The sequence below is a fragment of the Podarcis tiliguerta genome, assembly GCF_965153285.1.
Source record: "Podarcis tiliguerta genome assembly, chromosome: 6".
Lineage (NCBI taxonomy): Eukaryota > Metazoa > Chordata > Lepidosauria > Squamata > Lacertidae > Podarcis > Podarcis tiliguerta.
In genome coordinates, this window is record NC_139539.1 from 21,004,551 (window position 1) to 21,021,952 (window position 17,402).

Sequence of the window (17,402 nt, forward strand, 5' to 3'; positions counted from 1 at the left end):
ACTGAGCTACCCTACAGGATGGATTTGAGGAATATAGGATAATGTATGTAAAGTGTAGCACTCTCAGATGAAAAAAATAAATGCCATAATGTATTATTTTTGTGATGACCAACCAGTGGTTTTTGACAAATAAGTCTGCTGGCTAAAAATGCAAACAAACAAACAACCCCCAAAACAAACAAGGGCCAGAAGAGGGCAATTTATACTGCCTTGAGTTCCTTGGAAGAAAGGCGGTACATAAATCTAATAATAAAAAATGTAGAAGTAAATAGTATTCCTAAATAATTTCCCAAAGTGGTAAAGGCATGGATCCTGAGGAAAGCCACCCTCTTTGTGAGTATTAGATTCACTCATTGGTCAGCAGTTTGAATCCCCATGACGGGGTGAGCTCCCGTTGTTCAGTCCCAGCTCCTGCCCACCTAGCAGTCCGAAAGCAAGTCAAGTGCAAGTAGATAAATAGGTAATGCTCCAGCAAGAAGGTAAACTTCTGCTGCTGTGGTTTGCCAGAAGTGGCTTAGTCATGCTTAGTCATGCTGGCCACATGACCCAGAAGCTGTCTGCAGACAAACGCCAGCTCCCTCAGCCTATAGAGCAAGATGAGTGCACAACCCCAGAGTCGTCCGCAACTGGACCTAATGGTCAGGGGTACCTTTACCTTTTACCATTGCTTAGAAGGTATTGTTAAGGAGAGTTTATAAGTGCATGTGCAGAATGCCATGACGAAGTAAGCATACCATTGGAATATCCACTTAAATCCCCACCCTTAATGACAAGGAGATAAAGTGTGAATCTCACACGTTTGGAGAAACTGGTGAGGAAGCTACGGCCTTATATGAGCGTTAAGGAATGCTCAAACTTAGTGATTTGTTAAGAACTGAATAAGCACAACCACCAATCCCACCTTGCAGATGTTTGGTGCTAGAAGGGAAATTTTCCAGGGTGTGACTCTTCTATTCATTTGCACCCTAGGGGGATTTCCTTTTAAAATTTATGCAAATCTGATTTCCTGGATACTGAGTATTAAGCATTATTGAAAAATGAGCTTCCTTTACTATTAGTTCTGTTTTTGTTTTTTCACCTTTGCTTGCCTGGTGTCTGTTACCATCCGCCTGCTGCCATCTACCCTTCAACTGTCTTCTAAATCTATGCCCAGTGGGTAGTGGGATGGGCCATTTGAACCTTTGACCCTCCAGATGTTGGACTACAATTCCCATAATCCCTCACCATTGGTCATGCTGGTTGTATGTGATGGGAGCTGGCCTCCCAGCCACATCTGGACAGCCAAAGATTCCCTGTTCCAAGTGATGGTACCATAGCTCAGTGGTGAGATACATGTTTTGTTTGCATGCATAACTCTTGGGTTCAATCTTTGGCATCTCCACTTGAAAGGATCAGGTGGCAGATGATGGGAATGGCCTCTCTCTCTGCCTCTGCCTAAGACCCTGGAGAGCCACAAGCAGTGGGAACAGACAATATTGCACTAACGTAGAAGGACCAATAGTCTAGTGTAGTACAGTATCTGCTGCTGCTTACACAACCCCACTTCAGTGAGTGCCAATATTATCTTTTACACTGGGTTATCCAGTGCTAGTCCGACTCAGAGGAGACCCATCGGAAATTAATAAAGCCACGTTATTAATGTCCATTAACTTAGAACAACCCACTGTTTCCTAAAACTGCCAGAGCAAGATTCCCTCTTCAGTAAAACCTGAACTACAAGACAAGGATTGATTCTCAAAATGGTGAAGAAGTTTAGGTCACAAGCTTTTTCACTTCCTTCTTTTTCATAGAATTATAGAGTTGGAAGGGACCCCAAGGGTCATCCAGTCTAACCCCCTGCAGTGCAGGGATCACAGCTAAGGAATCCTTGACTGATGGCCATCCAAGCTCTGCTTAAAAATCTCCAGTGAGGGAGAGTCCACCACTTTTCGAGGTAGTCTCCCCTGACCTTTATTTAGCTTGTAAATGGCTTCTCATATTCAGCTTCAATGTGTAATTGTGCTTTCTTTCCAACTATTTGATGTTAACCCATGGGTGCCTTTCAGGTATTCTGTGTCTTCTGTGGTCTTACGTTGGGGTTACCGTTGCAGATGTTTGATAAAGGTTTTGTGAATATGTTTCTTTTCAGGAATCCTCACATTGTATTGAACATCGATCTTGCTCCTACAATTCTAGACATTGCTGGCCTGGACATTCCACCTGACATGGATGGGAAATCCATTCTAAAGCTGCTGGATTCTGAAAGACCGGTCAATAGGTAAGGATGGGAAATGCATTAAACAGAGCCCAACATTTCCTGCAGATCGCCAAGTACTTTAAGCAATTGTGATGAAACAATATGTCTGCAGTAGGTCTGTGAGTCAGTGGTACTTTTCTATCCCATTCTGTGGAACTTATACAGGCCTTGCCGTAGTGAACAAAAGAAGTTGCCGTATCATCTCATAGCTGAGGCTGAAAATGCATGTTTGCCATTTGCTTTCTAATCACACATCTTCAAGGGAGAAGCCAAATCCTGTCCCCAGATCTAGTTCAACTTTCAAATTAAGTTTGTTTTTTTCCAGATTCCATTTGAAAAAGAAGATGAAGGTCTGGAGGGACTCCTTCTTGGTGGAAAGAGGGTAAGTGATAGGTGGTGATTGTGTTTTGTTCTGGAGAGTTCTGACCTCCTAAAGCAGGCTTCCTCAACTTCGGCCCTCCAGATGTTTTGAGACTACAACTCCCATCATCCCTGACCACTGGTCCTGCTAGCTAGGGATCATGGGAGTTGTAGGCCAAAAACATCTGGAGGGCCAAGGTTGAGGAAGCCTGTCTTAAAGGAATCATTGCAGCAAAAGAAGAGTTGTACCTGTACAACTTTCCTTGGCAAGATCATTAATTAGTCTTTTTCCTGTGGCATTTGTGAAATTACTTAATTCATCAAAAAGGCAAAGTCGTATTAGTAGTTTCAATGTTTTGTTGTTGGCATTTTTCATTTTCATTGGAACTGCTGTAAAATCTATGAGAGACACATGAAATAGGCAGTCTACTTTCCTGCTTAATGACAATGCATTTTTTAATTATTTCTTGCCTCCATATCCTGCCTTTTTTCCAAGGAGCTTAAAGCAGATAACATGATGTCCCAACTATCCATTTTAGTCTTGCAAATACCCTGTGTGATTGGTAAAGCTTCAGAGAGTGTGACTGGTCACCCAGTAAGCTTCTTTGGGTTGTATCCTATACTGTCCTATGCACGGGCATACTGTTGGGGGAACAGGGGATGTGTGGTCCCAGGAACACAATTTTGAGGGGGTGTGAACTAGGCACCCCCAAACAGACACGAGCTTCCATGGAGATCCCCGTCCTGCCCAGACGCGCCCTGGTGGGCCCAACTCCTGGCTCCCCATCCTTCGCTGCCTGGGGTCTCTGGGCCCTGGAAACTTACCTGGCCTTGCTGCCATGTCCTTGTCCCTCCTCACTGAATGGCCATGTGGCTAGCGCTCAATCGCTCCTCACTCGTTATTCCATGAAATATGGTAGAGATGGCACTCACTCTTCATGAACAAAGATTGTGTGAACAACTTCTTGGATGAGGATGCAGCCTTTACAGAGCTGTGCATGTTCTTCCCTTTTCAGGAAACTGTTACACAAGAGAGAGAATGAGAAAATGGATGCTCAAGAAGAAAATTTCCTGCCCAAGTACCAACGGGTGAAAGACCTCTGCCAGCGAGCTGAGTATCAAAGTGCTTGTGAACAGCTTGGGCAGGTGAGCTTCTGCACCACAAGTCTAAGGCATAGCAAGGATTTAGGAGGTTCCTTTACTTTGTTATCCATCTTACAACAGATGGACTGAATATTTTAGAGCTAGCTTTCCTTTCTGTTACTCTTCCAGCAGTAGAAGAAAATGTATCTGCAGGGCAAGAGGCCAAGATTTCCCCTGGAATCTTAGTCAAACAAGGAGAAACATTTCAGAGCTGAATTACGTCTCTATTTCAGTTCCTTCTCAAATTCAGCTTAGTGGACCTTCATGTTCTCTTCCTTTTTCATATTAATATTCATTTCCTTTTTTAAAAGTCCAGATGTACAGAAAAGGGTCAGTAAATGAAGTTATTGCTGTATGGCTTTGGTGCAAGCTCTTCAAGATTACTATTCAGGCTATTCAAGATTACTTACGGTAAACAGCCTTCCATCCAAGGATTGCACATGTCACCTTGCCTGTTCCCTTTCTTTTTCTTTTAAGGATACTAAAATGTTTATCTGATGTCTGTGGATAGTGAGTAAAAATAACCCTACTGCTGGCAAAGAGGGAAATGATAAAAAATGCTGTCATCTATGTATTAGTCGTCAAGGAATGGAAGGATTGTTTTAAGGCTTTTCAGTGTGAATTGATTTGGGCAGTTCAGCACGAGATGGAATTGAGCAACAAAGACATCAACAGAACCTGCAGCAATCAAGTTGATTAGAGTCAGGGCTGATTTTCAAATAGTCACCCTCCCCATCATATATCAAGCCCCTCTTCGACACCTGTTGCTCTATCTAGGCAAAAAAACAAGTCTCTTTGTGGGGTGTGGAGAATGTGTCTGAAAGATAAAACTGCTCTTACATCTCTGTATTGCTAACCTTTTATGGTGGGTTTTTTATATACTGTAGCTCACCCAAAAAATCATTATTATTTTTTCACATTGCTTAGTTTCACAAAGATATGCAGATCTATATGATCTGTGTAGCTATGCATCAGAATGCTTCCTTTATACGGAGTAAGATATTTGGTCCCCCCGGTGCGCAAGGCTTGCGGACACCTGCACGAAGCACGGGACGTCCTCTGAAGGGTGCCCCGTGCTCCGCGCTGCAGGCTGCCACCCGCAAGCCTTGCGCGCCCAGGGGAACTTCCCCTGGGTGCGCAAGGCTTGCGGGTAGCTTCCTGGAGCCTGGAGAGCAAGAGGTGTCGGTGCGCACCGACGCCTCTCGCTCTCCAGGCTTCCGCGAAAGCCTGCATTCGCCCCATAGGACGCACACACATTTCCCCTTCATTTTTGGAGGGGAAAAAGTGTGTCCTATAGGGCGAAAAATACGGTAGATCAGGCGTAGCAGCACTCCCAATTCATGGGCATCAGACATCTGTAAAGGGCACCCATGCATAAAGCTGTTTCTTGATTGTGTGGTTCCCAGTTGTATATGCAACACCTACAGACAGTTCCCAAACATGTGCATAGAGCCATCCATGCAAGGACTCTTTATAGACATCTGGATGAATGCATATCAGCTGGAGGTAGAACTTGCCATGCCAGATCCACCTGCATTCCATACCCATGGATACTGTACATCTGGGAAGCTGTTGCCTATGCATTTTCCTCCAGGGATTCCCACCACTACTTAAATCCAAATGCAGCTGCAGGAGGCTATAATCTAGAGGGGCAGGCCAGTTCTAGGTGGAAAGGCTCTTAAATCCTTTTCTCCTCCAGCAGTTATTCTAATCATAACCACCACAACCCCACAGCTTTCCCATGTTAAGGGGTAGGTTGGAGGAGGGAAGAAACAGAGTTACCTGAAAAACAGCTGGTGCTGAGCAGAAAAATCAGTAGAGGGGGGGGAAAAGAGCAGTTCTCTCTCACTTCACCATGCAGGTGTTTTGCTCAGAATTGCAGTCTCCTGCGACTGCTTTTGATTTAAAATAACAACAACACCCACCCACCCCTAGACAAGCAAACCTTGAGGTGTAATGTACATGCAATTGTCTTGTCTAGCTTTATCCTGACTGGCAACAGAGCTCTAAAGCCTTAGGAACAAGATCTTTCTCAGCCCTGCATCCTGAAACAGACACTTCTGTCTGCTTAGTAAGCTCTTTTAAGAGCCAGTTACGGTAACATCTCTCATCTGTACAGCATTCCCAGAAGCTGTAGTGTAGCATCATCATAACAGTTGAGTGAAAACTCTGTTCCAATAATTTTGCAAAGTTTGTACAGATTTTGTTCGTGTGGTTTCATCCACTTGACTGGAAGGCTTTCAGGGTGAATTCATTCTTGTATTGAATTTGGATGATGGTCAGTTTATTGGCTTAAGGGGTCTCTAAGCAACCTACACCATTTTAAGAGCATAAAGCATAGAATAGATTTTTAAAAACACATTACCATGCAATAAGCCCATAAAACTTATAAAAGAGCAGCAAAAGCATATAACCAATAAACAGCAAAGTAATCATAATCTATCAAATGCCTGGGAGATAAGATAGGTTTCTACTTGGTGCCAAAAGGATGTTAATGATGGCACCAGGCAGACCTCACAGTCTGAGAACACCCTCTCCCTCATTTCCACCCTCCAACTTTTTCCCTCAGAAGGGGCACCTGGGGGCAGGGCCTCTGGTGAAGACCAAAGGGTCTGAGTAAGCTCATATTGGGGTCATGGGACTTTCTGGGTCAAAACCAGCATGTTGAACTGAGCTTTATACTTATTGTCATTTTAATAAATCAGGCAGGCACTGCATAGGAAGGATGAGATGACTTGAAAATGTGTAACTCCTGTATAAGATCTCAAGAACAGTTTCACTGTGTCAGATGAACAGTTGTTTTAGGTCTATACTCCAGTCTTTGACACCTCTCTGTCTTTGGCATTCTGCAAACTTTGGGAAAGCTTCCATAACTGTTTTTGAACACCTCTACCTCACTGCTGGTCTACAAATGCTTCTTTGTACGACAGAAACTTCTACATCTTCCATTGTCTGTCAAGCACTAGAGAACACTTTCCAGTGAGATAAGTACCTGCAGGTGATAAGTGGCAGATAACCAACAGAGTTCCATCCTTGAAAACTTGTGAACTCCACCTGTAAGACTCTTCATTTTAAACAACTCATTAACGATCTAATTTAAAAGTCTGGTATGAGACTGGGGATCACATTTCCAGAGTATACTTCTTAACTGTTCCTGATTGTTCCTGTGACTGATTGAAGCTAATATTTGAAGCTGCCCCTTGATATACCGTTGAAGAATCCCTCAAGCTCACCTTATGCTTCCCTGAAACTTGCTTGCAGCTGTGGATAGATTCAGGCAGCAACTCACTTCCTCCACCACAAAGTGTTTTTTTACAAGGTGCTAAGCATATTCAGAGTAGTATAAAGAGAGCAGCGCCCCCCCCCCCCCCGAGGGAGAGAGTAGGATCAAAATTGCCCTTGAGGATGAGTGGCTTACACGAAACACTCTGGTTATTTCTTAAGTGATTCCCCACCGCCCCCGTTCCTCAAATAAATTATTCACTGCACTTTGGAGGTTTCTCTTTTGGGTTAGTTTTTCAAAACACTTTTTCAAAAAAAAGAATAGTGGCAACTTCAAGCCAACAAGTTCATTGTGGCAGAAGATTATCAGTACTAGAGTCCATTTTGTGAAACACATTAAGTGCTGTCTTCAGCTGCAAGGCTTACATACGTGATAAAGGACACGTTCGTACTCATAAGTGCATTCAAGCACAGAGAAGGAGAATTGTAAATCTGAGGTGCAAGAGGTTATATATGTGACATTTTTATGCTGAATAGCGTACAACTCCATGCCTTTGCTGTGTTAAGAACATAGGAAGGGGTACTGGATCAGACCAAAGGCCCATCTGGACCAGCGGCCTGTTGCGTGCCAAAGTGGCCTGAAACTGCCCCTCCAGCTGAGATCAAAGGACCACACATGACAACATTCTTTTGCACTGAATTTGACCCCAACTTTATTGATTACAGATGTAAGGGGATGAGGCTTAGGCATTGGGCATATCCTATATCAACCAGCCCGCTTGCTAGATGCTTTCTATGGGTCAATCCAGAGTTGGGGACGCCCTATGACATACATCAAGTTAGGTGCCTTCTTGCCTGCATTGAGTGCTATGGCTTTAGCCCCTGCCTGGGCATCTGGACAGAAGCACTTCTTCCTCGATCCCTTTAATGGGATACCCCATTTCCCCAGAGGGGCAGGCAGAAACTTGCAACCTCTCCTCCTACCATGACTAAAGGCTTTACCCAATGCCTAACCCACCAAAGTTGTGACGATTGCTATGAGGAAGGCAAAACCTTAAGATGAGGCCAGTTAGGCTGATGGAAAAATTCTCCCAGGGCCCTGAATATGGTGGCCGAGATCATCCATGCCAAGCGACTACCCCCAGAATGGGTAGGCACAAGCTGAACCCAAGGTGGGGGGGGGGAGTGGGAGAAACAGAAAATAACCATGGTGCCAGTAAATGGGCAAGCTGCACTTCTTATTTCTGAGGAGGGGACCAGAACGAAGTGCTCATTTGGACCCAGTCCATGTGTTGTTCCACGTGTTTAAATTAAGGCTGGCTATACTGATTAACAGGACGCGGGTGGCGCTGTTGGTTAAACCACAGAGCCTAGGGCTTGACAATCAGAAGGTCAGCGGTTCGAATCCCCACGACGGGGTGAGCTCCCGTTGCTCGGTCCCTGCTCCTGCCAACCTAGCAGTTCAAAAGCACGTCAAAGTGCAAGTAGATAAGGTACCCCTCTGGCGGGAAGGTAAACGGCGTTTCTGTGCACTGCTCTGGTTCGCCAGAAGCGGTTTAGTCATGCTGGCCACATGGCCTGGAAGCTGTACGCCGGCTCCCTTGGCCAATAAAGCGAGATGAGCACCACAACCCCAGAGTCAGTCACGACTGGACCTAATGGTCAGGGGTCCCTTTACCTTTACCTTTATACTGATTAACAGCACAATCCCGTGCATGTATGCTCACGAAGAAGCCCTACTGAGTTCAGTGGGACTTACTTCTGGATAAATGTGTTTAGGATTGTATTCTTTGTTTCTGTGCCTTTTTATTGATGTAACAGTGTTCTAAGATTAAGACTGTGTGTCGAGTTACCGAAGCAAGCCAACTGCATCCAGTAATAGAAAAATCCTTCCAGGAAGGTCACAGCTATTTATCCCTGATTGGAGCCCCGAGTAATGAGTTTGAGTTAACATCTGTAATTGCTGCAGCTGCAGGAAAGCTGTGAAGGGCAGCGATGCAAAGCCACTTGGTGAGGAGGCAGGGGATTTGGAAGGAGGTCAAGGCCTCTCAACAGAAGCACAAAATCTGGTGTGTGTCTGGCAATGGGGGCTACGCAAATGCTAAAGGACCAGGACTCGCTAAGGAAATTAGGTGACGTAATGGCATGCGAGCTTATGGGAAAAGGAGGATTTCTTCCTACGATACTCGGACATTGGTAGTTTATGCAAACCTTAACTAAACATGGACATCCACACTTAAATGGAAGGTATGAATTGCAATATTAAATCACAAAAGTAGTATCTTCCTATGCAAGACAGTTTTCAGATATTTGTAGAAATGTTTTAGCAAAATACACATAATATTCTTTAGACATGTAAACCAGGATCACTTAAGTCAAGCCTAACTGTTCATACCGTTGAAATCGAATTTTGGTCCTCTTGAAGTTCTCTTGACCTTTTGTCATAATATTGTGCCCAGTGCCACATTATTTCCAGAAAGAAAACAAATTAATGCCATATGCCGTTGAAACAGTATTGGTTTTTAAAAGAATAGTTAAAATAGCATGCAAACTGGCTAAATATATTTGCCTAGTAGCCAGCTGTTGCTTCCTCCAATTTTTGGGCAAATTCTGGCTGCCGTTACTAGAATAAAGACTGAGTGCTATTTGGGGTTTTAGATCATAGAATCATAGAATCATAGAGTTGGAAGAGACCACAAGGGCCAAGCAGGAAAAACCACCAGAGCACTCCTGACATATGGTTGCCAAGCCTCTGCTTAAAGACCTCCACATGGCTTTCATATACTCATCTGTATAAGTCAGTGGTGTGAGGGATGACATTAATAACACTTTCTCAGAAATAGTTTTATTGGGGGGGGGGTGTTAGCAACAGTTGCAATTTCCTGAAGTTCGCTGGACTCTCTTCAGCTATTAATATTATCATGCTGCATCTGTTGAGTTGCTTTAATGAATGTGTTATTGGAACCGTCTCCCTTTGCTGTGATCAATCCGATGCACAGTTGAAAAGAGGAAGCCCTAGCCTCGTGCAAGGAGTGTTAGCATTTCTGGCTGCCAATCAACAAATGGCAACATTAACTTCTTCCCAACAACAAGGGAAGCCCCAATCGCATCAGTGGCCAACAAACAATTAGCCTGCCCCCAACTTTGGAGTGTCCTGGCGGCCCCCACCACAACACGTGCTCTCCATGAAGGAGAACACGCTTTATTGGAATGAAGTGGAGGAGTTAGAAGCTTACATGCACTTATAGGGGAACATAGTTGATTACAGCTAATAACAGTGAGGCATTCCTACAAAGGGCCAGATTCCCTTTTAATTGCATTTAAATAAACCTTACTTGCATTAAGAATTTAGCAGAGCTGAGCCAAGGAATTGGTTTAATCAGTGGAACAAACTGACTGACATATCCCAGTGTATTATCTGCAGCCTCCAGGCCTATCCCTTTACCCTTGCCAAAACCTGATTGACTGCTTCCTTCTTAAGTTATGCCCTCCTGGCTGCCGAAGGTGTCAGAGTGTGAATATAGGGCCTGTTTGATGTCACCAGATGACCAAAGTAATATACTAGTTTTGTGATTTTCCTCTACTATATAGGAATTCTTCATGCATGACACAGCAGAAATGACTGAGACCTTTGACTTGCATGCTTTATAGGGTAATATAGTAGGAATTTACTGGGGCTCTCGTGCAGGTGACAAAACTGGCACAGTCTGTAAAATACTTCAAGAAGGGCCATAGCTATTTTGCATATATTAATTGGCACTTTTGGGAGAGGCATGTGGCACATGTTCAGTACTGCACTGTTCCTATTCAGAAATTGATACCATCACACTAGAGGCACTTTGAAAAATCTCTTTGATTGCAGAAACGATTTAGACTTCTTCCTTGATTCTGATTGATTTTATTCCGTGAGCCAGAGCCGCACACGGAAACGCTGTTTACCTTCCCGCTAGTAAGCGGTCCCTATTTATCTACTTGCACTTTGTGCTTTCGAACTGCTAGGTTGGCAGGCGCTGGGACTGAACAATGGGAGCGCACCCCGCCGCGGGGATTCGAACCGCCGACCTTTCGATCGGCAAGCCCTAGGCGCTGAGGCTTTTACCCACCCGCATCCCTGAGTGCTAACTACTTTCTCACAAAAGTTGAGTGTCTACAGATTCAAACTAAGGCAGAGACAAAACATTGTTGTAGGGGCATGGAGGGTAGTTTTTCTTGCGTCTACTTCATTGACTCATCAAGCTGTGATGGGGATGAGGGGCTTGTAGACCATTTAATGAAACCAGTGCAGGAAATGACAAGTTAGAGCCTATTGCTCTCCAGCTTTTGTTTATAGATTTCCAGGAAGAAAGAGCCCACAAACTCTCTAGGTAACTTGTTCCATTGTTGATCTTCTCTTACTGTCAAGAAGCTTCTTCCAACATTCAGCCAAAATCTACCCCACTAGAACATATCTCTTCCAGTGTGGCAAAGGGGAAAACCATTGTTCTTGCCAATAGGGCAACCATTCAGGTACCTGAAGTGCTTTCATGTCATCTGCCTGCACCTCAATCTTTTCCATCAACATTTCAGCCTTGTTTCATTGTTTATTTTAATTATGTGAAGAGGCAGTGTGACTCTGAATATTAGTTGCTGGAAACCACAGAAGATGAGCATGCTGTTGCAACTCAGGACATGTTGTGGGCTTCGCTTAGGCATCTGGTTGGCTACTGTGGGAACAGGATGCTGAATTAGGTGGACCTGTGGCCTGATCAAGCAGGGAACTTCTTATGTTCATATTTTATAAAGGATTTTATACTTAGAAGCCATTGTAGCTCGTTTATGAATTTCTATATCACTCTTCATCTGAGGATCACAGTATAAAAACACACAGAAACAACAACACCACCCCTTCCCCCAGTTTAAAAGGCCATAGGTTCTTTAATTAGTCAAAGGCCTAGGAGAAGAGGAATGTTTTCACTTGGTACCTATAGGTATATGATTTCCTGGGGAAAGCATTCTACAAACGAGGAGCCACAACAGAAAAGGCCCATTCTTGTGTTGCCATCCTCCAGGCCGCTCATGGAGGAGGTACACAAAGAAGGGCCTCAGATGATGATTTCGCAGCCTGGGTTGGTTCATATGGGGGTTCATAAGCTATTTAAAAGGCTTTATAAGTTAAAAGCAGCAATTTGAATTGATGGCATATTGATTATAATAGGGCATGGGCAGGTAAACTAAGGCCCGGGGGCCGGATCCAGCCCAATCGCCTTCTAAATCCGGCCCGCGGATGTTCCGGAATTAGCGTGTTTTTACATGAGTAGAATGTGTCCTTTTATTTAAAATGCATCTCTGGGTTATTTATGGGGCCTGCTTGGTGTTTTTACATGCGTAGAATGTGTGCTTTTATTTAAAATGCATCTCTGGGTTATTTGTGTGACATAGGAATTCATTCTTTTTTCTTTTTCAAAATACAGTCCCCGTCCCCCCACCAGTTTCAGCAAGAGCTGGCAGCAGAAAAAATATATTTATTCTTCGCAACTAAAAGGTAGCAGGGGAAAGCTGTTGCCAAAAAATAAAATAAAAAATGTTTTGCTTTAATTAAAGAAATCGTATGCAGTCTCACTTTAGCTCAAAGCCATGACCAGCTGTAAACAGTTGCTTCAAGTAAGAGCTGTGTCCCTGTCTTCAGAAAACAAGAACAAGAAGTTTGGAAAATCCTTCCCAACGGTACAGAGTCATAAATCCAGAAATTTGTAACAGAATAATTGGGATCCAGAGGGTAATATTTTTAGACTACAGCATAACTTGGAACACCAACAGAGACAGCCTTTAATATTTAAAACTGAAATATGTCTGTTTCATTGCATATTTAGTTTATTGAATCCAATCACAAGAACTTTCCCCCCCCCCCCCCAAAAAAAATCATCTTCAGAGGTTAAATAGCAACAGACTTGGATGAAAGAAGAAAGCACAGACATGGTCATTATTGCCCTTCCCATCAAGATTTTTCCTTGATTCCACTCAGTAGTTGTCCATTTGATGTGTATCACCTACAGACAATCTTTTCTTCAGGAAGCAAGATGGATCTGCAACAAAAAGTTGCAGTTAAGAGAGCGCCTGTGTTTCAGTCAGTTGGTTCTGCCCTCCTTCATCCACCATGATATTCCTCCACCACCACCACCCAATTTTCTCCCCCCCCCCAAGCACCAATCAGCATTCTGCGTCCACTGATACTTATGTGAATTCTGTTTGTGTATCTGTGCCTTCAGTGCTAGGTCCATGTTGTCTTTGGGAGTGTAAGACTTTACTTCTGCTACTTCTTTGCCCTTGAAGACAGTTCACAGACTGCTGTTGATGCAGAATGAAGACACTAGCTTGTTTTAAAGAGATGGACCATCAGGCGCCAGTTATATAGGGGTTTAGAGTGCGAGTTCATAGTGGTTCATTGTAGCTTCTTGGCCACAAACTAAGGAGCTGGTCTTGTCTATAAAAACCTAGATGATATGGAAGCTAGGTACTTTAGAAACAACCTCCATCTCCTTGTCTTATATTTGAAAACAATATTGGACTTATTTATCTTGTTCGTCTTGTTTAATGTTCAGTAGCAGCATTATCTTAAAAGCTTTTAATATTACAAATAGAATTTGTTGCTCTACTTAAAAACGACACTACCACCACAATTCAATCTGTTTCCATGCTTGTTGAACCTGGCTTCATTTCACATCATGCTTTAAATTTATTTCCACTCTGTATTGCCTCTGTCACAATTAGCTGGAATAGTTGTTAACAATCCTTTTGAACTTGTACTGATAATAATCAATTTCAGGCAGAGATGCTCGTTAAAGTTTGTGATTTCACTGTTCATGTAACTTCTCAGTTGAAAATATTGGATGTTGCAAATTCTGACCACTGAAGTCCCTCTTAAATTCATTAAATCTCATACAGCGTCAATGTTTTAAAGCACCTTAAAAGTCTTAACCACTTCATACCTAAAATTTCAGATTACTTTCTATGTTTAACATTTCATTTTAACTAAAAAACCCATTGCAGATATTGATGGATTTAAGTATCTTTTAAGCATATCCCAAGTTTTCATAGCAGCTGAAATGGGGAGATTTTCACTTCTCCTTCATATCACCAAGGCATAGGAATATGAGCTATCAACAACTGTCTTGATTGAGGAAGGGGGACTTTAACAAAATAATAATGTCTACTGAAAAGTACTTCCTACCGAGTTCAGTAGACTTTACTCTCAGAAAAGTAGATACAGAGTTTCACACTAAGGCATCAAACCAGAACACACTTACTAGGAAGTCAGGCCCGTAAATACAGTGGATGTTGCTTTTGAGTAAACATGCATAATATTTCACAAGACAATATTCAGTGTTGCATTTCGATGAGTTGGTTAAACCTGGACATGCAACATTATTTTTAGTCTTTGGAAAATTGATAAAATGTCCTTTTATTTATGTATAAAAGTCTGGAAATGTATACTTCAGGCATAGGCAACCTTCAGCCCTCCAGATGTTTTGGACTACAATGCCCATCATCCCTGACCACTGGTCCTGTTAGCTAGGGATCATGGGAGTTGTAGGCCAAAACATCTGGAGGGCCGAGGGTTGCCTATGCCTGGTATACTTGATTCTAACTACCAACCAACTTTGAAGCCTCTGGTAAATGAGCCATCATAGTCACTGGAGGGCCGTGAAAATTTGTGTCCCTGGCTTTTTAGACTCATCTATCCATGGACAATCTGAAAGCCAAGGGGGCGCATTGGTTGCCAAATGTGACACACACACCCCGTAGCTCTTTACACCACTATCATGTTTCTGTCAAATTAACAACATCTGCTATGGGTCAGATAATTGTGATTTGATCTTCTGAGAATACTACCAACCAACTTTGAGTGTCCAAAGAACGTAGAAGAACATTTGCCTCTATCATGCCATTTTGGGAACATTTCCCTTCCGTTTCAGAAATGGCAGTGCATGGAAGATGCCAGCGGGAGGCTCAAGCTGCACAAATGCAAAGGGATGGCCAGCCTTACAGCTCCAGGAAGCAGCAAAGGCGTCTCCAACCTCATGCCCAAGTACTACAGCAGGAACAGTGAGGACTGCTACTGCGAGGAGAACGAATACAAGCTGAGCCCCATCGGGCGGCGAAAGAAGCTCTTCTCCAAGAAGAGTAAGTAAACGGTCATGTTTCTTGTCTCTTTGCATGGTGGAGAAAAACCTGACCTGAATAATTAAACTACACACACAGTCGTAGCTTGGTTTTTGAACAGCTTAGTTCTCGAACGTTTTGGCTCTTAAATGCCGCAAACCCAGAAGTGACTGTTCTGGTTTGCAAACTATTATTGGAAGCCAAATGTCCAATGGGGCTTCTGCAGGTTCTGATTGGCTGCAGGAGCTTCCTGAAGCCAATCAGAAGCCACACTTTGGTTTCCGAATGTTTTGGAAGTCAAATGGACTTCCGGAACAGATTACGTTCAACTTCTAAGGTACGACTGGAGTAGAGGGGTGGGGGGTGTATTCATTCAAATCCCATATTTTTAAATAAAGTGCTTAAGGTAGCTTATGACATATTGAAAAATCAGAAATGACATCTCAACAATAAGAAATATTAGAAGTTAAAATGGAAGAATACAAGTGCAATGGAGCTTAAACTTGACTGGCCAAGACCCTGCCCAGAAAGGGAAGGTCTTTGCAAAATTGCCGAAGGCCATCAAAACTGGAAGGGGTGGCGAGATGAGCCTCATTGAACAGGGAGTTGCACAACGAAGTGCAGCCACTGAGAAGGCTCCAATGTCTTTACCAGCTGCACCTGTGCTGCCAAGGAGAACCTACCGTATTTTTTGCTCTATAGCACGTACTTTTCCCCCTCCAAAAATTAAGGGGAAATGTGTGTGCATCCTGTGGAGCGAATGCAGGCTCCTTGGCTTCAGCGATAGCAAAACAAAGCCTCCGAAGCACAGAAAGAGCACTCCCTCCGCGCTCTGGAGGCTTCGCGTTGCTTTCGCTGAAGCCTGGAGAACAAGAGGGGTCAGTGCGCACTGACCCCTCTCTCTCTCCAGGCTTCAGGGATAGCTGCCTGAAGCCTCTGGAACACAGCAGGAGGTCCCGCTGCGCTCCGGAGGCTGAAGCCGGGAGAGCAAGACTGTCCTGGCTTCAGCAGAGAGGGAGAGATGCGCAGCGCCCCTTCAGCCAAGCGGGAGGAGAAATGGAAGGGGCTCCATTCCAGGGAGGGGGAGATTTTTTTTTTCTTGTTCTCTCCCTCTAAAAGACAGTGCATCCTATGGTCGGGTACGTCCTATAGAGCAAAAAATACGGTATTTGGTAGGCAGGCTTGCATGGAAGGAGAAAGTCCTTTAGGTATCCTGGCCCAGAATTGTTCATGCACTTCAAATACCTATGTGAACCTTGCTCAACTTTTAAAACCACATTTCAAATTTACATGTCTGTTATATATATATTGTGTGTTTATTTGAAAGTCTTTAGCCCAAACTTCCCATCAAATTCAAGACACCTTACAGTAACCAAAACACAGTATGACGTTCAGAACAAACTAAAGTTAAAATCCAATAGGAAAGAAAAGTATGATCAGATAAGTATGAAAGAGCGTGGGATAATTTCCAAGCATTTGCCAAGCTTTAAATAAAATTAAAGAAAACCCCGGAGTTAATTAGAAGCCCAACGTTACTTCTGGGCTGTGACGAGCACAACTGAGGTCACACCCAAATGCTTGTTGTGCCTGCTTCAAAAGTAGCAGTACAGCAGCAGCTGGCAGGCTGCACAAAAGCTGACTTGGGGATCTACTTTGCAGGCTGCACAGGTCATTCTAGTCCTGTGAGGTCAAGTTCCTTTTGAGCAACAGAATAATAGCCTTCCAAGTGCAGCTGCGCATCCAAGAGGTAACCCAAAGCGACATGTGTAGAAATGGTTTATTCCTCTGGTCCTGCTTCCACCAACATGGAGATCATCCTAGCTGTGCCTGACATGGCCCAGCTCTCATTCAGGAAGGTCTGTAGCACAGAGCCTGTTCTTTGTGAATGGGCTCACTGCACTATTTAGAATAGTGCATGATCAAGAGCCTTAGAGCAGTTCCCTCTTTCAGATCTCTTCAACTAATGTGCAGAAGGCAGGGCTGGCAAGGGACATGATGCCAGGGAACTTGTCCCCACTTTCCCCTCTGTGTGCTGATGGGAGAACAAGCAAGCAGAGCATGGGTGTTACAGCATCATTAATTACGTTGGGTGGACTTGCTTGTTCTCAAAGCTGCTTGCTTGTAGTATTCTCTTCTCGGGTTGAACGACAGGTGCCGCCGTTGACATTGAACCAGAGTTGCCTCCCAAAGAGAATGACTTTCCTTGTCAAAGCCCAGGTGCTTTTTTGACTTAGCCTATTCCACAGGCTCTCCTTTTAAACTTGAGTCAGGTTAATATCTATATTTGAAGTGCATAGTCTAA

General features: G+C 43.7%; 1 protein-coding gene across 7 annotated transcripts in view; it reads left to right on the plus strand.

The window, feature by feature from the left end:
- SULF2 (sulfatase 2) overlaps positions 1 to 17,402 on the plus strand; it is a 265,789-nt gene that overhangs the window by 230,376 nt on the left and 18,011 nt on the right. For all 7 annotated transcript variants that reach the window (XM_083446839.1, XM_083446841.1, XM_083446838.1 and 4 more), the window contains 4 exons: positions 2,129 to 2,257; positions 2,562 to 2,618; positions 3,613 to 3,742; positions 14,914 to 15,121. In XM_083446839.1, coding sequence (XP_083302965.1) covers positions 2,129 to 2,257; positions 2,562 to 2,618; positions 3,613 to 3,742; positions 14,914 to 15,121 — 524 coding nt within the window. The remainder of the gene's footprint in view (positions 1 to 2,128; positions 2,258 to 2,561; positions 2,619 to 3,612; positions 3,743 to 14,913; positions 15,122 to 17,402) is intronic.